The following is a 21808-nucleotide window of genomic DNA, read 5'->3' as shown; positions in this document are numbered from 1 at the left end:
GGCGGGGCTTATCGCGCGGCCCCTCATGGCGGCGGCGGGGCGGGCGCTGGCGGCGGGGCCGGGCGGCCATGGAGCACATCAGCACCCCGAAGGTAACCCCGCCCGGGGCTCCGGCCCGCTCCGCTCCCCACCGCCGGCTGCCTTTGCTCCCCCGCCGCGGAACGGCCCTTGCGCCCTCAGGGCTGCGGGTGGGGGGAGGTTGCAGCCGCGGTCCCAAGGTGTTGGTGGCTCCGGCGCTTTGTGGGGAGGGGGGTTCAGTGGAGGGGCTGATGCCGAGGTGGTTTGGGGATGATTCCGGAATGTTTCCTTCCTTGCAAAGCGTGGAGGTTCCTCTCAGTCACAATGAGTGAGTCAAAATGTGCTTTTTTTTTCCCATTGAATTAAGTCAAACAGGAGCTCTGGGAATGCTATGCTGGAAGGAATTGCATTTATTCAGGCAGCAGTTGATAATTTAATTTTACCCTTTAGTGCAAGAATGATTATTGCTGTTCGTTTTATTTTCTAGGACATTAGTTTGGGGATGCTCCTTACCCCCTGCCCTGCAGTGTTCTGCTGGTCCTGCATGTCTCTAGTGCCCTGAAAAGGGCAATATTATATTTAATGGTTATACCTGCTGAAAAACATGACCTGCTAAGAGGACACTGAGCCCAAGCCTCTGCTCACCAAGTTTATTTCCTGAGATTTTCCATGATTTACTTGAGACCAGCATAAGGAACCTCACACATTCAATACCCAGAACTAATCTATCATCTACTGCTAAAACATTTGTTTTCGTTGTCCATCCAATTATTTTTTTCCCCATTATTCCTTCTTAATGGCGAAAGAAAAATTCCATCTGTGTTCATTAGGCAGCAAATAGGCCAGGAGAAAATCAATCCAGAGTTGTAACATATTTTATTATGTCTGCACTGATGTTTTTTGAAACTGTTTTTTATTAATTAGCTTGGTGTGGTTTATGAAATGCACTTGGAGGCCAGGAAGTGAGCTACAAGAAGTAGCTACTAACAGGGAATGAGCAGTGGGAAGTCAGACTGGAGAGGGCTGTTCCTTTCAGAGCAACATGTTGATCACCCTGAGCACAGACAAATCTTTCCTTTGCAGTTCTTTGTCTTGTTACTTCTGCAGCCTTGCACAGTGACAAACTGGGATCATCTTGGCTACAAATCCAGTAATCCTGTTAGGATTTGCTGGTGCTGAGCCATGGCTGTTTGCTTAACCTTTATGGCTTTAATTCATGGAGAAATAATTTGAGTTCATGGTGTAAAGCTGACTCGTTGTTGCAGGGGGGACTTAAATTCTTGTCTTTTTCTGACTTGCTTCATGAGCTGTGTATTAGAAGTTGAATGGATGGAGTTCAACAGGTGCTTAGGTAGTTCTTCCATCAAAGCTGGACTTGGAGGAATTTCTGCATGGAAAGGGTGGTCAGGCCTTGGAAGGGGCTGCCAGGGAGGTTTGGAGTCCCCATCCCTGGAGGTGTCTGAGGAACAGCTGGACATGGGCTGGGTGACAAGGTGGGAATTGGGCACAGGCTGCACTTGATGATCCTGGAGGACTTTTCCAACCACAGCAGTTCTGGGATTCTGAGGTGTTTTCATCCTGTGTTCCTGCTGCAGGTTGAAAATGTGAAGTTGCTGGATCGCTATGCCAACAGGAAGGCAGCGACCGGGACCTTGTACCTGACAGCCACGCACCTGATCTACGTGGATGCCTCTGCTGAAGTCAGGAAGGAAACATGGGTATGGTGGGGTGGAAACACACCTGGAAGGGTTGCTTCAGATCACGGAATGGGTTGGATGGGGAGGGACTTGAAGGATCATCCCATTCCACCCCTGCCACGGGCAGGGACACCTTTCACTGTCCCAGGTTGCTCCAACCTGGCCTCGGACATTTCTAGGGATGGGGCAGCCACAGCTTCTCTGGGAAATCTGTGCCAGGGCCTGCCCACCCTCCCAGGGAGCAATTCCTTCCCGATATCCTGTCGATCCTTGCCCTCTGGCAGTGGGAAGCCATTCCCCCCTGTATCCTGGAACATAATGTTCTCATTTCCAGAATAAACAGGTTTGGGAATTCCGAAGCTGTAGTGGTCTTTTATGGCATTTTGATACCAAAGGCTTCCCCGAAGCAGCTGCTTGGAAAGGAAATGAGCACAGTGGTGATGTGACCTGATAGAGTTCACTCATGGAATTAGTGTCAGTTCAAGGAATGTAAAAAACTTGTGTAATTTCCTGTCTCAAACTCAATATACAAAACCACTAAACATGAATTTTCAGCTTTTAGAAGTGCAGAATTAGCACTGAAACAAGCCTATTTTATTAATGTTAAGGTGAAAGGGGAGTGACAGAGTTTATTTCATATGGGGGTGCAAGGAAAGCAAAGTGCACCTGGTAAACTGAGCTGCACATCTGCCTCTGAAAGTAATTTATGTAGGTCTGTGTTTTTTCAGTCCTGCTTTAGTTCCCTGGGCTTTGGGTGCAGTTTATGTTTGATAAATATCACAAATAAACTCGTTTTCTGCTGCTCCTTAGCTGCAGGAAGCACAAATAGCTGATTGTATTACAAACGTTTCAGATCTGCTCGTACTGCTCACAGCTTTATCAGTGACAACTGGTGGTTGTTCCCTGTTCTCCAGATCCTGCATCACCACATCTCCAGCGTGGAGAAGCTGCCCCTGACCACGGCCGGGTACCCCCTGCTCATCCACTGCAAGAACTTCCACGTGGCTCACTTTGTCATTGGGCAGGAGCGGGACTGCCACGACGTGTTCACCTCCCTGCTCAAGCTCTCCCAGCCAGGTACTGGGGATGGCAGTCTGGCCTGGGAAGCTTTGGAATGCTCTGAGCCGAGCCCTGGGAGAGCTGTGCAAAGTTCATATCCCAAACCCGGCCGCTGTCAGTCACTTGTGTCACCCAGCTGTTGGCTGTGTGCAGTTCTGCCCTTTCCAGCTGATCCAGGCATTCACAGAATTCCGGAATCCCACAAATCGGCATCTTTGCTGCTTCCAGCAGCACGTTTGGGCTGCTCTGCAGTGTTTGCTCAGTTGTGAAAGCCTGTGCTTCACCCTGCCCTGACTCAGAGTCTCTCTTAGAGTGTGAGCCAGACACCCTCAAAAGCCCGTGCTCTCTTCTAGCTTCAGCTTTTTGTTCCAGCGTGGATGAATTTTCAGGCTCTTCTTGCAGGACGGCATTCCACTGAGTTCCCACCTGGCTTCTGCCTGTGGCAGCCTCCGGTTTTGGGGTGCTAGAACCAGTATTTGGAGTGGTGTTATTAAAAGGATGTCATTTGTAATTGCAAATGGTGTCGCCAGGCTGAGGGAGGGGAATTAATGGCACCAGGCAGCCTCTTGCTGGCCTTCACACAGGACTGGGCTGGAAATCCTGTAGGAGAAACGGGGTTTGCTGAGTTTGGATTTGATTTTAATTTATATTAAGGCTTGTGTCTATTCCCAGCATCCCTCTTGTGCTCTTTGGAGTTTTCTTAGTTCTGAAGTTCTCCCTCTGATGCTGTAGCTGGCAGGTTTGTGGTGTTACATTTAAAAGCTGTCACTGCTCTTTGAGGTTTTAAAAATTAGAGGTTTGGGTAGTGCCTGAAGCGTGGGAGGTGTTACTGCAGGGGCTCACGCCAGTTTTCTTTGTTCTCTACTTAACTGTGTAAATGCTGTAGCTCTTTCTTTTCTTCTGCTTCTGGATTTTAACAGTGCTTTTTGTTTGTTTGTTTGAAGATGTCTGTGAGTGTGCTCCCTTCGTGGATTTTTGGCAGAGCACATCATTACTGATGATTTGCACAGGTGTGATGGAGAGCTCTGGGTTACCTGCCCAGTAACCAGCTGCTTTATCAGCCTCTGACAGGTTTCCCTGTGTGTCTGGAGCTGCCTTGGGAATCAGCTGAACGAGTTATTGGTTGGATTTGCATTTTGTGAAGAGAGGGAAGGAGATTGGGATGGTAAATGGGCATTTGTCAGAGCCAGCCTGAAGCCTTTGTTGGGCTGACAGCAATATTCCACACATCCCTAAAGGCTTCCAGTCTCAGAATTTCTGGGTGAGCAATGGCCTTACAGGTGTGCAGGAGCTGTTGTATGAACTCTCCACAGAAAACAGATCTTTTCATCCATGTTTTAATGCGAGGGTTAATGGTTATGATATAAATCTCATCTAACATTGCTTACTGCAGTGAATTCAGGAGGAAATCAATGGTTTAGGAGAAATTACTTCTTCCAACCTAAACACTAAAACACTTCGTTAGAATTAATGTATCTCCCTGCATTTGGGAGCTGAGTATTGGAAGTTCCTTAGGATTCCAGGATGAATTGTCAGCACTTGGTACTACCCCAGCCAAAACCCTATAAACATGAGGTTAAGAAGTTTTAAATATCTCCAGCACTCCTCTGTAGCACTCAGTTACTGATTTCCAGAAGTTTTGGGCTCTCTGGATGTCTTTGCATCTCTAACTTGTTGATTTTTTTTCCTTCTCCTTCCCAGTGAAACCCGAAGAACTTTATGCTTTCTCTTACAATCCTAAAATGTCCAAAGAGAACCGGGAAATGGGATGGAAACTGATTGATTTGAAACTGGATTACCAGCGCATGGGAATTCCCAATGACTACTGGGAAGTAACGGATATTAATAAGGACTATGAGGTAATTCCTGCCCAAAGGAGCCACTTACTGCACTATCTCCTTGTTGTTATTAATGACAGCCCTGCTGCTGCCTCTGGGGAGTGAGGAGCTCACTCGGTTTGAGTCAAAGCACATCATCTTGATGTGGAGTTGCAGATAATGATGCTCCAGGAGAGCTGCAGAGTCACCTTGTTGTGCTTTGATCCCCCTGGCAAGGGACCAGAGCCTTGTTTTCCTGCAGAAATGTCAAACCATCTGTTGGGCAAAGCCTCAAGTACCCTGAGCTGCTTTTGGTATTTCCAAAGCCTGTCCCACCTGGCTGGTGACAGATGTGGAGGAGAGAAGGAAATGGCAGCAGTTTGGATGGGTGGGGAATGAGGCAGAGTGGAGAGGGACTAGGGAAGGAAGGAAGGAAAAAACAGCAGTGGAAAACAGACCTTTTTTTGCTTTCTCAGTTGGATCTTCTGCTATCTAAGGGCTCTCTGTCATTTCAGTCTGAAGTGCCTGCTGCTGTTATTTTCCCTGAAAGGCCAACTTGCATCTAAACAACATTAAACAAAAGCATTTGTCAGCAAGCTTGTTCAAAATCCTGCTCTGCTTTATTTCCCTTTTTATTTCCTCTGGGGCTGTGTACAGTCAGACCTGGCTGGTAAAAAGCCAGAACAAGAGACTACAAGGAAGACACCAATATATTCACAATCCTGAATCCCTTCCCCTGCCTCTCCACTCCCTTCCCCTGGTAGCTTTCTTCACTTTAAGCTTTGGGTTGAAGAGATACAAGCTTGTGCTGTCAGAGGTGACTTCCAGTTTTACCTGCCTGTGCCTGTGGAGGCCTGAATTGAGATCTGGTGTGAGAGGTGCTGTTTCCAGTAGCTGCTGAGGGCACCTGGACATGGCCATCTCAAATCATTAATCACTCTGAGGCTTTGCTTGCTGCAGTGGAACTCCCCAGTGCTTTAGAATTTCCTCAGGGTTTCCAGCCTGTGTTTTAAAATTGTCAAGCCTGATGTAAAGCCAGGCTTGGAGAGCAGCTTATCTGTGAAGTCCATGCTGCAAAGGCTGTGCTTGTTTGAGGTGAAGGGATGAAGCTGCTCTCTGAGGATTCCACCTGAGTGCTGGAAGTGCCTTTCAGGTTGCGTAAGATTTAGAGAGAACTTTTAAAGTATAGTTGTTCTTATTTTCTCTTTTTGTGGAAAGGAATTCTTGGCTGTGAGGCTGCTGAGGCCCTGGCACAGGGTGCCCAGAGCAGCTGGGGCTGCCCCTGGATCCCTGGCAGTGTCCAAGGCCAGGCTGGACATTGGGGCTGGGAGCAGCCTGGGACAGTGGGAGGTGTCCCTGCCCATGGCAGGGGTGGGATGGGATGAGCTTTAAGGTCCCTTCCAACCCAAACCATTCTGTGAATCTAAATTAGAAACTTCCATCACATTTCTGGATTTAAAGATCTTCCTTTTACTCTGCATTGTGCAGTCCAGTTTTTAGGTTCGGCTGCAGAGTTGATTGTTTCCCTGCATTATTTTTCTGAATACCTCATAACCTAATCAGCTAAAGATGAATTTTTCATGAATTTTGAAGTGCTCAGTAGCAATATCTGGGTTTTTTTCTCTCTTCTCCCTCAGGTTTGCAGCACGTACCCTCCTGAAATCGTGGTGCCTCGAGCTGCCACCAAGGCAGTGGTGATGGGAAGTTCAAGGTTCAGGAGCCGAGGGCGGATTCCGGTGCTTTCTTACTTATATAAGGAAAACAATGTTAGTGCTTCTCTGCCTGCTGCCTTGGGGGGAAGGAAGGGTTCCCCTTTTTGTCCAGTTCCCCTCTAATGAAAGGAAAGAATAAGATAATTATTAGATTTGAGGCCTTTGAGAACTGTGCTTCTCTTAATGGCTTTCGTTCTGAGTCACAGAATGAGCTTGGAATGCATCCAGAGCCCTGCAAAAAGCACACACTTTCCAAGCTTCCTGTTGGGAATTTTTTTCTTAATCAGTTTTCAGCAATCCCTTCTGATGTGGGGTTTTTTAATCTCCTGTTTAGCTATACTGAATAATGTTTTATCAAGTTATATGTTGACTTGGCTGGATTTTCTTAATATTGAAGAGGAGGAACCACCCTGAAATAAATCCCCACTAGCTCAGAATAAGTGAAGGTTTCATTTTTTTTTTTTCACTGAAGACCAGAATGTAAATTTGTAACTTTGCTGTCTCAGCAGTGTTTTAGATGCTGATGTCAGGAAAATTCTGTCCCAGCCAAATTGTTGTTTTCCTGAGGAAGCGTGCCTTGACCTGGGCACTGCCTGGAGTTGTGCTGGAAACTAATGAAATTTCCTTAAAATGTACCCAGTGCTGCTCTGAGTGTGCAACGGCAACAACTGATAAGGAAAACTCAAAAGAATGGTTTGGAAATAGAAACCAAATGGAACACATGAGGAATTGCTGCCTTCCAGTGCCTTCAGGAGGCTCATGGAAAGGAAGGAGAGGGACTTTTATATGGCCACAGTGACAGGACAAGTGGGAATGGTTTTCAGCTGTCAGAGGGCAGGATCAGATGGGATATTGGGAAGGAATTGTTCCCTGGGAGGGTGGGCAGGCCCAGAGCAGCTGTGGCTGCCCCTGGATCCAAGGCCAGATTGGAGCACCCTGGGATAGTGGAGGGTGTCCCTGCCCATGGCAGAGGGGGGAATGTGACATTTTGAAGGTCCCTTCCACCGAACCATTCTGGCATTCCATGAACTGCTGACATTTGGGGCAGTGACCCTCAGGCAGAGCAGTTTGAGCCTCCTCAGCCTCACCACTTCCAGTTTCCCAAAGTTCTCGCTTTGTGGAATGGCCCGGTAGTGTTCCTGCGTCTCCACCTCAGCAGCAGCTTTTCAGAAAGAGCCCACAGGACAATGAAGCTGCGACCCCAGAGGGGTTTGGGGTGGGAGCAGGGGCTGTGGGAGCAGGGGTGATGCTGTGTGTGTGTTGCAGGCCGCCCTGTGCCGCTGCAGCCAGCCCCTGGCCGGGTTCAGCGCGCGCTGCCTGGAGGATGAGCAGATGCTCCAGGCCATCCGAGAGGCCAACCCCGGCAGCCCCTTCATGTATGTTGTAGACACAAGGCCAAAGGTACCTCCATGGGCTTGGGGCTGCTTTTAAATCTCTTGTCTGAATGAGCAGTGCTGTTTCCAGTTCATTCTGTCGCAGTTCTGGGGCGGTCCTGCAGCGGGAGTGTGGGATCAGGCTCCCAGGTCAGGGTATACAGCTGGAATGTGAAGTGCTCCTAAGGACCCTGCCCTCCTGGAGTATCCTGGGTTGAGGTTTGTGCTCAGGATGACCTGATGGAACTGGTTGGGACAGTGAAGCATTTTCCTGCAGAGCCCTGAAGGATAAAGGAGAGAACTGGAAGTGGAGTTGGAGAGAAGCCTCAGGATTCAGTTCCACGAGGCTGAAGTGCTTTTGTTGGCAGATCTGGGAGGAAGTGGGACTGGGGAAAGCAATCCCTCCCTTTTTTTTTTCCCTTTTAAAAATAACACTCATGATGTTCTCATGATGGAGTTTAATACAACTCAAGTTTGGGGCTAGAACTTGAGAGCTGAGGGGTTTATGTGAGAGGAAATATTTGCAAAATGAAATTTTTAATGACTGTCATCTTGGGGATCTGAGTTTAGAAAGCAATTCCAATGGTTCTCTTATAAGTATATGGATTAGGAGTGCTGGTATAAGCCAATTAGAACACAAGAGTTTTCATAGCACACAATTATTTAAATGCAAAGATTTAAATTGCTCTGAGTATTTAAAAATAGAGCTTTCTGAGAACCTGCTTCACTGTTCAGATATTGCAGTTATTTTACACAAACTACAAATTTAGTTAAACTATGGCAAGGGCAAGAAAGCAGAAGTTTTTTTTGGGAAAATAGGGAATGTTTCACATCTTGTCCCAGTGTGTATCTTGGCTTTTAGTGTGACATTTCCTAGAGATCCCCTGTTCTGTAATGTGCATTTATAGCAGGCACTGCGTGTTCTTTTGGCACAGCCAGCTTGCAGTGGCAGAGATGTGCCACCCAAACCCATCGCTGGTGGCAATTTTGTGCTAAAGCATTTGGTGACAAGGGGAGAATTTATAACTGGTGACACTTCTCCTTCTAACCCAACCTGTCCCACTCTGGCAGAACTGAAGCACTGGGGTTATTTTACAGTTCTAAACGTGTCTGTACCATATCTGACTCTTCTCTCCTCTTGCAAAATCTGCCCAAATTGATTGGGGGGGGTTGAGCTGCTCTATTTTCTGCCCCACCAAAGATGTCCTGGTAGCTCTCGAACTGGTCTGGGGGATTGTTAGAGCAGCTGGCTTCTTTTCTACTTCTTTCCTGCAGTTGCTGTTCTTTGTGCTCAACTTGAATGTTTCTATGTTTCCCTCAGGTGGCTTTATTTCCTCTGTGCATGTATGTCTGTGAAAAGCTTGGGAATTCTCTTGCTATTTCTGTACCACCATGTATGTATGTCCCTGTTAAAAATGGCTTTCCTAGTTCTGCTTCCTTGTGCCTCTCTCTGAATTTCCTTAGGTAGCTTCACAGTTAGGGCAGGCTCAATGTCTCTGATGACAGCAGAAATTGGGGGTTGATACTGCCCTAAGTAGGGTCTTAATGAGCCTCTGACTAATGAACTGCAGTAATTTTCATGAAACAGCTGCAAGAACTGTCTGGGAGGTGGGGAAGTACAGCTGAGTAACAGTTTTGTCCAGTACATTTTCTGGGAGATTTTATAAAAAGGACTGGCAAAGCAGCCTCTCTGAACTGTGTGGTGATTTTCTCTTTTCTTTCCTATCCCTTGAATTTGCCAGTTGAATGCCATGGCCAACAGAGCTGCTGGGAAGGGCTATGAGAATGAAGATAATTATGAAAACATTCGTTTTAAGTTCATTGGCATAGAGAACATCCATGTGATGAGGAGCAGCCTGCAGAAACTGCTGGAAGGTGGGTACAACCCTGGGAGGGGTTTGTCTTTCTTACCCCTCCTGGACAGAACCTCCTGCTGAATATCCAGAAGTTCCATGCACAATTGTGCTGTGAGGGAAGCAAAGTCAGCATCTTGCTTTGTTTGCTACATTCAAGTGGCTGAAAGTACCAATGCTGTTGAAAGGCTTGACATTTTATTTGTTCTTGTTTTTATTGTGGTTCAAAAATAGCAACTAATACTAAAAACATTCCTTAATGAATGTGCCAAATTAATAGAAAAAGGTTAGAGAAACATTACATTTTACAGCTAAGACAGTCTCATGGTTGCTTCTTGACTTACTGAGAGAAAACCAACAGAGGTTGTTCAGAAATACTTTTGGGGGTTTGCCATATTTGGAGTATTAGCAGTATTTCTGATTTGAAATACGATTTTGGCATGATCTTCCAAAGACTTGAATCTCATACATACATTGTTCTAACTTTTCATTCATTTCTGATTTCTTTGAACCAAACTTCTTTAAAATGTATTAACTGAATGTTTTAATACATAAATATATTAAAATGCAGAGTAATTAAGCTCATTGTGATCATAGGGAAGAATGCAAAGCAGGGCGAAAGAATCACCTGAGCCATTGGGATTAAGGGTGGAATGAGGCCTAGAGTTTCACTAAGGGAATTTTGGAGAAGTTCCATAAAGGTGATGGCAGAGCTCTGCTCCCTGGTTTCCAGCACTGCTGCCATCCTTGTGCTGCCATTCCTTGTGGAATGGGGCAGAGGGGATGCTGCAAATCCTTCTGCTTGGTGCCTGTGCTTCGTTTTCTACGATGCCATTCCAGTGCAGTCACCCAGAGTAGGAGTTTAATATTTTAGTAACCACCATAATACTCCTCTTGTTTCCACATAGTTGGGTAATTGATGCTCCCAGGTGGCCTTGCAGGATCCATGGTGACCTTGGACAAAAATGGGGCTGTTCACAGCTCTGAGTCCTCAACTGGCTCTTCCTGGCAGAGTGATTTTGTGGTGGGAGAAGAGGCAGAATAAATACTTGTTTTTGCTCCCATGTTCTTCTCCAGCAGTGATAAAATCTCATTCACTGGGGTGCTCTGAACTTCATTACTCTCAGTATTTTCTGTGCTGGGTTTCATTAGAGCAGCTGAGTTGCCTTCAAGGTTAGACTTGTTATTTCTGTCTCTAAATTAGAGAGAGAAATAACTTCAAATCTTTGTGGAGTGAGTGAGTGGTTGTAAATGTGATGGGGATTTAGAGCGAAGTAACAGCTCACTGCTGGAAAAAACACAGCTGAATAAATAATGAGTTACCCTTTAAACAAAGAGCAGAAGGAGATTTCCAGAGCCTCAAATTCTCACAAAACCAGCAGTTTTTTAATTATGAATTTTAGATATACAACCATGAGTGTGTCCTCAAGACAGGATATTGCTGCTAGCGCTTAAAACTTTCGGGGAGATAATGAGGAGGTGCAAGGGATGCTGCTCTGGGGTGCCAGCTGATTGCTGTGTGTTTGTTGCCAGTGTGTGAGATGAAGTCTCCCTCCATGAGCGATTTCCTGACGGGGCTGGAGAACTCGGGCTGGTTACGGCACATCAAGGCTGTGATGGATGCAGGTGTCTTTCTGGCCAAGGTAAAGCTGCTCTCCAGCTGCAGCTCGATTCACAAATGCCTCCTGGTGTGTTAGGGACTGCTGCAAGGCTGGGAAGGTGGCTCTGGGGAGAAGGTGGTGGTCAGGTTGACCTCAGCTCTCTAAAAATGTTGGAGTCATGCAGCTACTGGGCCAATACAGGTCCTGTGTCCTGTATTGTAACTGGGCTTTACTAGAACTCATTTGAAACACATAAAATCACAAAATGTGAATAAATTACCTTTATAAACCTTTCTTTGTAGCAGTACAAACAACTCCTAACCCTGTGCTCGTTGTTCATCCACTGTTCTGCTTTAATCGAGGGATGATTTGGACCAGTTGGTTTTCTCCGGGCTTTGTGTGATGTACACACTGTAATTTTGATTATTCAACACAGTCCTCATTTCTGCAGAGCTGGTGGCTTTGGAGATCAGGCAGAAGGAAGGAAGTCACTAAGGAGTAGTAAAGGGTGTGCAGGAAGTTTGTGGAGAGCGTAGTCAGTGGTAAATGTTGGTTTTCTCTCACAGTTTTGCCATGTCACAAGCAAGGAACTTCTGTGTTTCTCTCCTGCCCTAAGGGATGGGATGGGGGGGAAGTTGGGATCAACTCCTCTAATTTATCTGGAAGTTCTAATCCCTGGGTGTCCAACTATTATTCTTTACTCATCCACCAAATTTTTTCCTCAGAGGAAGAGCCTGGGAATCCTTGGCCTTCCAGAGATCACCAGGGCTCTTTTTTACCAGCCTGCTGCAGCACTTTGTTCTAGCTGGGGCTTCTCTGGATGGAATGGTGCATTCCCATGGGCCAGAGGAGAGATGACAAGCATTCTCCTGGGGTTTTGGGGCGATGCAGGTGAAGGACTGTGTTTCCCTGAGCTCTGTGCTGTGTCCCTGGCAGGCTGTGAGGGAGGAGAGGGTCAGCGTGCTGGTGCACTGCTCCGACGGCTGGGACCGCACGGCCCAGGTCTGCTCCCTGGCTGGCCTCCTCCTGGACCCCTTCTACAGGACCTTCAAAGGCTTCATGGTAAGGACTGCAATTCCAGTGCAATTCCAGTGCAATTCCAGTGCAATTCCAGTGCAAACAGGCCCTGCTGAAAGTGGCTCAGGCCATTTCCTGGGCCGAGCAGTGGTGACCTATATAAAGCAGCTTTGATTCTGTAAGGAGCTGTAATTGCTGTGAACAGCACGGCAGCAGCTGATTGACAATTCCCAAATCCTTGTATCCTGCAACGTCTACATGGGAGCCACTAATGAGAGATTTCAGCTCTGGCAGCAATCCACCAAAAAGTGGTGGAGGAGTTTGTCCTGAAGGTCTCTCATCTGCTGGGATTTGAAATTGGGTGACCTTGGTCCTGTCCCCTGTCCATCAGTCGAATCTGTGTCATTTCACACCCTTTTTAAAGCCATTTCACTTTAATTTGGCTGTTTGCTTCTAGTGCAGGCTTTTTCTTCATTTGCAGCCATCCCTGCATGAATTCAGGGCAGTCTGTGATGTTTCTTTCCAGTCATCTCTTGTTAAATACCTGAAGAGCTGCTCTGTCTCAGGAGAGTTCCTTGAAAGAATCCCTGAAATCAGAACAATGCAGATTTTGCCTCTTCCAGTGCCAGGACTGTTTCCTTGCATCCCATGCTGGTTTTATTGTTTCTATTTTTGTTTCTGGATTATACTGCAGCCTCTTAACGGTTAAAATTCCATCAGCACATGAAACATCTGCCTGGGCTTTGTCTCTGAACCAGGATTTATCTTAGGAGCAGTGACACAGACACATCCTTGTCTGTCCTCTGAGACAATGGTTTGTAGGCACAACCCCCCTGACAGGGTTGTTCCTAAATGAATTCATTGGCAATACAAGGAATGGAAAAATTCAAGAAGCAATATAAATGAACTTTCCTAAGAACTCTTGTGGGTTTCTGCCTTCCTTCTCTTAATCTGGATGATGATAGCAGGAATTATCTTTAGCTATGATCCAGCAAAGTGGTAATGGATGCAGCTTCAGTCATGTGAGACATCTGTAAGGAAAACACTGCTTCCTTATAATTTTCTATAACTACAGGCATCTATTTAAAAGAAAAAATACCATGTAGTTGTTCTGATTTCATCCTGAACTCCTCATTACACAGCTGTACTTCATATATTTCTTTTTGTCTGTTAAACATTTGTTGAACTCCAGTTGCTGATTTATTTTGCTGAATATCACAGTACTCTTTCCCAAATTAAATAGCACAGTGTAATATTAAGCTGTTAATTCTTTGAGCTCAATATATTTGTATATTATGATTTTAACAACATGGAAACTCCCTCAAAGTGGTACTTTGGAAATGAGTTCTGATTCCAGCAGTGCCATTGCCTTGGTAACTGGATAATCTATAAATCACAATTCCTGTTTCCATTGATTTCTGGGGATGTATTTATAGCAATAGGGTCAGCAGGTTGTCAGCTTTTTAGGCTTTAACATCAAAGGCTTCATTTTGCTTTTTTAACCAGAGTAATGCTCTTTTCTTAATCCCTGTTTCGAACCTGCAGGTCCTGATAGAAAAGGAGTGGATTGCAATGGGCCACAAGTTCTCACACAGGTGAGAGGGGCACATTCCCCTGGGGGCAGTGAAACCAAAACAGTGTCTGCAGGTTTAGGGGATCCCATGGAAAATTGAAAAGGAGAAAACATTTGGAAAATATTTGCATTGCAAGTCAGTATCTGCTAAGGCTGTTCTTTCATCACGGTGTTTTTATTGCTTTACAAAATCATTGTATGAATTCTGGGTGTTTTCCCACCTGCAAAATTGTATTGTTTGAGGAGTGCTGATCATGGAATCACAGAATCATGAAGGTTGGAGAAGACTTCCAAGATCATAAAGCTCAACCATCAACCAGCACCAACCCATGTCCCCAGGTGCCACATCCACACATTTCTTGGACACTTCCAGGGATGCTGGGCCCTCTCTGGGCAGCCTGTCCCGTGCAGAATGCTCCAACAAGGCCTGTTAATTCTGCAGCCATCTCCTGGAAGAAGATCTCAGCCACTTTGTCAGGACTTCCCCAAGTTCAAAGCATAAACTTGACCTGGAAGAAAACTTCTGGCGAGGGGCCCTTTTGTGGTGGGTGGCAGAGGATTTACCCTGGTTTTTGCGCCTCTCTAGGTGTGGCCACCTGGATGGGGACCCCAAAGAGGTGTCCCCTGTGTTCACCCAGTTTGTGGAGTGTGTGTGGCAGCTGATGCAGCAGTTCCCCTGCTCCTTTGAGTTCAACGAGCGCTTCCTGCTCGAGATCCATGACCACGTTTATTCCTGCCAGTTTGGCAACTTCCTGGGCACCTGCCACAAGGAGCGGGAGGAACTCAGGTGAGCTGGGAGTCTGTGGAGCCACCAGGCCACAAATCCCTTGGAATGTCTCAAAAAGGGGCTGGATGGGTGTGTTTTATGGAATTGGAGATTGTAGAACATAACCATCTCTCAAGACAATGTTCCCCTTAACCAGTGTGAGAAAAGAACGTGAATTACATCCCAAAAGAATGTGAATTATATCTCAGAAAAGATGTTTTAGTTTGGATCACAGTAATAACTTGCAGATATCCCTTCTGGACAGGAGAGCGTCCCTTTTAATTCCTCAGTGATGTATCCTCATGAAATCAGTCATAGCCATCATAAAAATAATTCTCAGCTCCCTTAATCTAATTCTCCTCCCAACATCTGCAGTTATTAATCCACTTGCTGCTTTTTTTAGTGATCAGATGTTCTTTGTACTTGCCAGAATCTTTGAGAAGACCCATTCTCTGTGGCCTTTCCTCTTACAGAGGAAGCAGGAGTTGAGAAATCCTTTGTACAGAGGGTTTACAGCTTACAAAGAGCTTCAACCAAACACTCTACCTTTCAGTTTCCAGTAAGTTCTTCAGTTAAGAAGGGGAAGGAGGGGGACGTTTCTTTCATTGTAATGCGGATTGATAACTCAGGTTAAATCAAATAAATTTGCTCTGATTAGCTTGGTTTATTTTACCTTTCCCCTCCATTCCTCAGGCATAAACGACGAGGAGCAGTGCCAAGATTAAATAAATTCAGGCGCTGTAATTTAAAATAGTATTTTTAATTTGGTGTTGAGAAAGATGGTGGGGAAAGGCAAGGAAAAGCAGAACTTCAGAGAGAAGCACACACACCCCCTGACTGTTTGCTCTGTCACATTAAACCTTTCCAAAAGTTCCTCTTTTCCTCCTTTTTAATGTATGTTAAGAAGTCTTTCAAGCAGGGATTTCGGTGCCCACTCCAGGGTTTTTCCCAGAGCAGGCTCGGGTTGCCAGGTCTGTTTTATTGCCCAGGGTGTCACAACAGATCTGGGAAGTTTTGCTTTGTTTGTGCCTCACTCCTGGGCCCTGCAGAGAGAGAGGGGGATGAAAATGGGATTTTAAGTGCTTTGTGTGCAAATAAAAGTTGGGAGGTTGGGCAAACCAAGGACTGGAAGATAAACTGCCCAAGCTTCCAGTAAATCTGCTATAAAAAAAAAAATGTATTTTCATCCTATTCTAATATTTACTGCTGGGTTTTTTAACTTTCAGAAAAGTTGCCCATTGCTACTGAATTTTGTAGTCTGGGCTTGTGGCAGGTTTTAAAATCAATTACCGATCTCAATTTATTAAAAATATTAAGCAGCATCTATTTGTTGGCAATAATGCACAATTGATTCTCATTTTTCCCCGTTTCTGAGGTTCTGGTGTGGGATGTACAATCGCTTTGACAAGGGCATGCACCCGAAGCAGTGTGTGCTGGATCAGCTGCTGAGCTGCATCAGCCAGAAGGTGACACTGGAGGACAACGCATCCGAGCTGGAAAATGTGAGGCACAAAGGGCTTCAAATCCCCTGGTGGGTTTGGAAAGTGGAACTGGGATTAAACTGGGACACTGAGGAGTTGTTGCAACCAGCTGGGTAAAAATGAGGGGTTCAGTGACGAAGCTCTGTGTTAAAAACCCCAAAACAGCCTCCAACAAATCAGAATACAGTATCTAAAATACACCAGTGAGAAGAATATCGGTGTCCTTTGCTAGGGTAATGTGAATGCTGAAAACTTCAGCTTTATTAATGAAACACTGATGTTTGTGTCAGACATGGGAGGATTTGTGTCCAGGTATTCCTGATGTTTGTGTCAGGCATTTGAGGATCTGTGTCCAGCTATTCCTGATGCTTATATTGGACATGGCAGGATCTGTGTCCAGGCACTTCAGTGCTGGATTGGAGAGCTGGAAAAGAGGCACTGCCACAGGGCTGCTGTGTTGACACCTGGCTTTTGGCCACCTCTGGCATCTGGGTATTAATTCTTTGTTTTATGCCTTTTTATCTGTGCAGAAACTCCCTTTCCTCGACGGCCCCTTGCCCAGTGAAGGCTGCTCCTCACCCAAGGCAGGACCTGCTGCTGCCAAAGCCCCAACTCCTCCTCAGGACTGTGGAGAGGGAGCAGCCCCTGTGCTGAGCAACGGCCCCTCCCTGGGCCACCAGAAGCACAAGGAGAGCCCAGCCCAGCCCCGGGATCTCGGAGCCTCCACAGGGGATGGGCAGGCTCAGCACCAGGGATGAGCTCTGGGAGCTGCTGGGTGAAGCTCTGGGGAGCTGCTGCAGCCCCCGTTTGCAGCTGAGTGTGAGTAGGGGTGTGCAGGGCTGGGGGAGCAGCTGCTGTGGGGCACAGCTCCTGCAGCTCAGGTGATGCAGAGCTGCCAGGAGGCTGCCTGGCATTCCTGAGAACTTGGCTTTCAGTGGGAACACGTGTATTTCTGAGGGTCTGGGCTGCCTGCCAGCACTGGTGCTGGAGGCTGGAAGAAATCCTGGCCAGTTCTGTGAGGAGCTGGGCAGTGTTTGTAACTGCAGGAGGAAGGATGCAAATCCCTCTGTTCTCTGATGGTCCAAGGTCATCTTAAAACGAGAAAAAATTTCAGTCTGTCTTCAATTGATAAAAAAAAACCCCAACCTTTCTTAGCTGTGAATGAATCTCTGCATGGACCCTTGCCTTGTAGCAGAACTGATTCATGTTTTGTTTCCTATGCATATTTGTTACACAAAACCAAACCCCCTGTGCCTTTTCTGAGACAGTGTCAGTGTCCAGCCAGGCCATTGCTGTTTTTGTGTTGGAGTTTGGAGTGTGGTGTTGGCTCCTGCCTGTAGTCAGTGTTTTTGAGGAGGTTTTCTCCTGCTGCAGCTTCTCCAGGGTTTTTGCTGATGCCCTGAGTTCAGTAGCTTCTTTCCAAGCTGACCTCTTGAAGAATCAGCTTTTATGGACCTCCTTCATTGCCAGGAGTGCAGCAAGCCACAGAGGCAGCCTGGAACTCATGGATTTAGGATTAGAAATGAGGAAAGACAGGAGAACGTTTATGTGGAATTTTTCTCTCTTATTTTATGATCTTGATTAAACTGAAGCAAGAGAGTAGCTGTTCCAAGCTGGAATCATTGATGAGACAGCAATTATAGATGGGCTGTATTCTGTTATTGAAATGGGGCCCAAAATTATGAAATCACTTGCTGAGTGATTCGAGGGAATGTCCAAATTCCTGGAACATTAGGGATGTTTTGTCTGTCTCGTGAACAGTATCTCTCATGGCAATGAACTTGGGAAGAAACAGAAGAAACAAGCACTTCAATCCCCAGGAACTGGGTGTCACAAATGAGTGTTTGAAGGTCACCCAAAGAATCCTTGGGAGAGGCATCAGCAGAAGCAGGTTTGATATCAAAAAGTGTGACCAAATTCATTGGCAAGGTTCACTCTGTTACTTATTAAATGGTTAAAGCACACAGAGAAAAGCTGAAATAGAAAATCAAGCAATCTAAAATCAATCAGTGTGGAGGCTGGGGATGGAAAGGAATGAGTGAGCTCCTCCTGTTGAGTCACAAGGCTCAGAGTGGACCAACCTGCCAGACTGAGCCCTGGAATTACCAACAGGTCAGGCCTAAAGGGCTCCTAGAAACAGAGTGGCAGCACTTAAACTCAACAGCAGAGAATCAGCAAATAAGGAATTGAACAAAGGTTTTATGGAGAATTTCCTATAAGCACAACAGGAGCTCCCTTAGAGGCTGAGCTTACAAATCTAAAGTCCTCCAGAATCCAGGAGGGCAGCATTCCCAGTGCTTTGGCTCTGGCACAGCCCCAAGGACCATGTCCAGGTGTATCCCTGGGAAAAATTCCCCTCGAGTTCCCTGTTTATAGAGTCCTAAGAGAGTTGGTTTTAGTCAGAGTCACTTTCCAGCCTGGCTGCAGTTTGGGTCAGTATCTTCCTTTGAAAGGTCAATAACAAAAGTGTTCCACTTGGGTTATTCAGGCAAGAAAAATCAGATTGCAGGGCTGTTGGTTAAAGCCAGGATTTGTTATCCAGCCCTGGGAGCAGCCAGTGTTCCTGATAAGGTCAGGGTGCTGCTTATCAAGGTCAGGGTCTGAGGACATTTCTGAGATCATGGTGTGGCCTTGGGGGCTTGGAAGATTCACCCCCCCAAGGAAAGCTGTGCCACAGTCCTTGTTCTGTGCTGAATTGCACAGAATCCCCCTGTGCAGCTCAGTTCAGGGTGCTGCTCTGCTCTCTTTTCAATCTGTTGTTTAAATTAGGTGCTGCCATTAAATTTTCCAATCAGTTTTTCTCTTTTATAAAAAATTTGGAAGCCAACTGAAAATATTTGAGCTTTCCCAATCTCCAGTAAAAGTTCGAAACATTCCAAAATGACACCAGGAAATGCCATAGCTGTGCTCATGTGCTTTTAACCCGTGGTGAAATCACTGGGTTAGTCCAGTGTCCAAAAACCAACCAAAACCTCCCTGAGTGGCTCGTTTTGGGTAAGAAAATACCTGTTCTATTAAGCACATCAAAGGCCCAAGGAAAAAGAGAGCACACAGTTTCTCCACTGCCTGGAATGGCAAAGAGGAAGCTTTTTAATACTGAGGGTTTGTCAGACTTAAATAGAGTTGTTGTTGAGGAAGGAGTGGGAGCCACAAGAGGTGATGGATTAAAAATTAATTTCCTGATCACTTGGAATACTGACCCAGGTGTGAGTGATGGATCAGCCTTGTCTTGCCTTTCCAGGGAGTACTGGGCAACATCCATCCCCAAATTCTGTGAGAAAATGGGACATGAGGCCAGGACAGGCACTTTTTAGGACCAGTTATTCTGTGGATCATCAGTTCTTTTAATATTTTTAATACATTCCCTGATTTTCATTAGAGATACAGAACTGGAGAAGGTTTTGACTGACTACTGAAGGATTTAAAGATGCCATGGTTAATTCTTGTAGGATTCCAGCTTGCAGAAGGCTCCTGTAAATGTTCATGTGTTGCTTTGCCTTTGGAATTGCCAATGGAGGAGTTTAACAATCTTTCCTTGTTTCCAAAACTGATGTCTCCACAAAACTCCAGTGTTACTACAGGTGTGTACAACCACCACCAGCTTACTCAGACACTGCAGGTGGTGTAAGCTTGGAGTAACCTTGCTGCTTTTAACTCCAGTGGCAAAACAGAGCCAGAGCCAAAAATTAATGTCCTTTAAACCTCCTGGGTTTCATGTGTACAGGCTCAGGCAAAGGCTGCAGTGTGTTAAAAGTCTTTCATGCTGGTGCTGTAATTTAGGAGCTGGAAAAGATTCCAGGCTTTCCTCTCTTTCCATGAGCTCATGGATTGAAAACCAAGGAACAAGGAGCTTTTTGGTTTTGCTGGTGACTCTGGGCTGTTTGAAGAGCTAAAATGAGGAGCTGCTCAGAGCACTGCAGTGTGTCCTGAGCTCAGGTGGGATCTGCTTCCCAGAAAAGCCGTGCTCCCTGCTCCTGCAGCGTCCTGCTGGCAGCAGGGCCCGGATCCTCTGCTCCCTGGAGGTGTGAAAGGAATGCAGAAGCTGTTACGTGGGAATCTGCTGCTGCTGCTGGGCAAAGTTACTGCAACTTCTTTATTCCTAGGGGAGCATCCCTGCTTTGTGAGGTCAGAAATCCTGCTTTCCTCTGGAGCACTGCGACTCCTTTCCATTCGGATTCCTGTGACTGGGAGAACTGGGAGGGAAGAGGGATCTGATCTGCTGCAGATGGGCTCTGCTTGTGTGAAACTCTCCCTTTTCTGGAGCTGCTCCTGCTTCTCCAGGATGTTCCAGGGCTTCTCCAGGACATTCCATGGCTTCCTGCCTGTTCCCAGTGTCTCCTGTGCTGCAACCAGGTGTAACCTTGTAGTGGGCCGGTGCCTGTCATACTCAGAAGCTCAAGAGGGACTCGTGGAGCTTCATTTGAAATGGTTTTAATGTGAATTTCATTCTGTGTGTTATTAAATTGGGTTTTCTTTTGCAGTTGTCACCTGTGGGAGAGAAAATCCAATTGTTGCTGTTTGCTCTGCAGGGAAAAAGTGGGAACAATTGGGTTGTCCATAGTTTTAGTTCTCCATGGCCTCTTTAAGGGTGAGGAAAAGCAGTTTGGGAAAGCTTCTAGGTCTGATTTATTCCTGATCTGTTCCTGTGCTTAGTGATTGCCTTTCCAAGTTAATTCCTTGGAATAAAAATCCGCCTGCTCTGATCCAGAGCCACCCTGGCTGGGATGGAGGAGGAGATGGGTTTGGAGGGAGCTGGGAAGCTTCAGGAAGCTTCCCCAGTCCTGCAGAGTGGGATTTGTCAGGAGCTGAAGGTGCCCAGAGCTCCACAGGATCTGCAGGTGCAGCTGTGGGGCTCCAGGTGGGAATGTTGGTGTGGAGCAGCCCTGTGGCTGCTGTTTCCATCACCTCTGGAAGCAGTGAGCCCTGGGAAGTGCTCCCAAAGCTGAGGCACCCTGGGAAAAGCATTGGAAATGGAAGAGCTCCTGTTCAGGCACTGCTGCCCTTCAGCTCCTGGCAGGCCTGGGCAGCCTCAGACCCCAAAGGAATTTCCTGGCTGGATAGTCAGGGGTGACCAGGAGAATTCCAAATGTGTTTTCCTCTGCTCCCCGTCCCCTCTGCTCTGTGCTCAGGGCTGGGGTTGTTTTTATAGGGACCTATCCTGGCTATTCCTGGTTTCCATCCATCCCTCACGCACATCCAGGCATTCTCTGGGGGAAGAACCTGCTCCAAGTGTCCTATTTATGTTTTAATTAGCAGTCCACACTTGATTAATTAGCTGAGGAAGCAGGGGATGTTCAAGCCTGTGTTTGGGGCCAGGCAGGCAGGTGGGCCATTCGTTAGGGCAGGTTTGCTAATGACATTAATTAATGTGTCCTGCTGGGAGCTGCAGGAGCAGGGCAGGGCCAAGGGGTTGTTTTTCTCTCATTTCTCTGTATTTCCATCTAGTTCATGTAGCAGAAACTACTGGAGTAACTCAGCACTGGATCCCATCCTCCAGCTGGATTTTCCTTGTCATCCCCAAGCTGATCCTTGTAGGAATGTCCCTAAAACCGTGTGTAGTGCTGGCTGGGAATGTCCCTGTTGCTGTTTTTGTCTGTGTCACTGGTGAGGGACATTTGTGGGGGATGAAGCCCCGTTTGGAACGTGCCCCTGAGGGGCAGTTCAGTCCCTGCACTGCTTGAACCCTGTCTTGTCTAGAGGAGAATTGTGTCTGTTCTCTGTGTTTGTCCCACGGAGTCTCACTTGGATTGCAGGTATTTTTATTCCCTACACCAATAAACCCCTTGCCTTTTTAAAGGAACTGGCTGCTCTGTTTATTGGGAATTAACTCAGGAAAACTTG

At 46.5% G+C, this 21808-nt stretch overlaps 1 protein-coding gene across 3 annotated transcripts in view; it reads left to right on the top strand.

Annotated features, from left to right (window-relative positions):
- The window catches only part of MTMR8 (myotubularin related protein 8), a 22512-nt gene extending 745 nt beyond the window's left edge, over positions 1-21767 (top strand). Inside the window, exons 1-14 of one of the 3 annotated variants that reach the window (XM_042039900.1) lie at positions 19-92; positions 1614-1736; positions 2630-2792; positions 4476-4633; positions 6229-6357; positions 7570-7704; positions 9419-9551; positions 11063-11172; positions 12067-12192; positions 13693-13742; positions 14307-14507; positions 14917-15045; positions 15862-15988; positions 16498-21767. In XM_042039900.1, coding sequence (XP_041895834.1) covers positions 69-92; positions 1614-1736; positions 2630-2792; positions 4476-4633; positions 6229-6357; positions 7570-7704; positions 9419-9551; positions 11063-11172; positions 12067-12192; positions 13693-13742; positions 14307-14507; positions 14917-15045; positions 15862-15988; positions 16498-16725 — 1836 coding nt within the window. In that variant the 5' untranslated portion in view covers positions 19-68 and the 3' untranslated portion in view covers positions 16726-21767. Of the gene's footprint in view, positions 1-18; positions 93-1613; positions 1737-2629; positions 2793-4475; positions 4634-6228; positions 6358-7569; positions 7705-9418; positions 9552-11062; positions 11173-12066; positions 12193-13692; positions 13743-14306; positions 14508-14916; positions 15046-15861; positions 16018-16497 lie in introns of those variants that run through there. The other 2 variants (XM_042039899.1, XM_042039902.1) reach the window with 2 other exon arrangements.
- The last annotated feature ends 41 nt before the right edge of the window (positions 21768-21808 follow it).

Source organism: Corvus kubaryi, unplaced genomic scaffold, assembly GCF_017639235.1.
Source record: "Corvus kubaryi isolate FWS band 111438036 unplaced genomic scaffold, C.kubaryi_AGA036_p1.0 37395, whole genome shotgun sequence".
NCBI lineage: Eukaryota > Metazoa > Chordata > Aves > Passeriformes > Corvidae > Corvus > Corvus kubaryi.
Note: the sequence above shows the minus strand (reverse complement) of the source record. Positions and strands in the feature narration are given on the sequence as shown.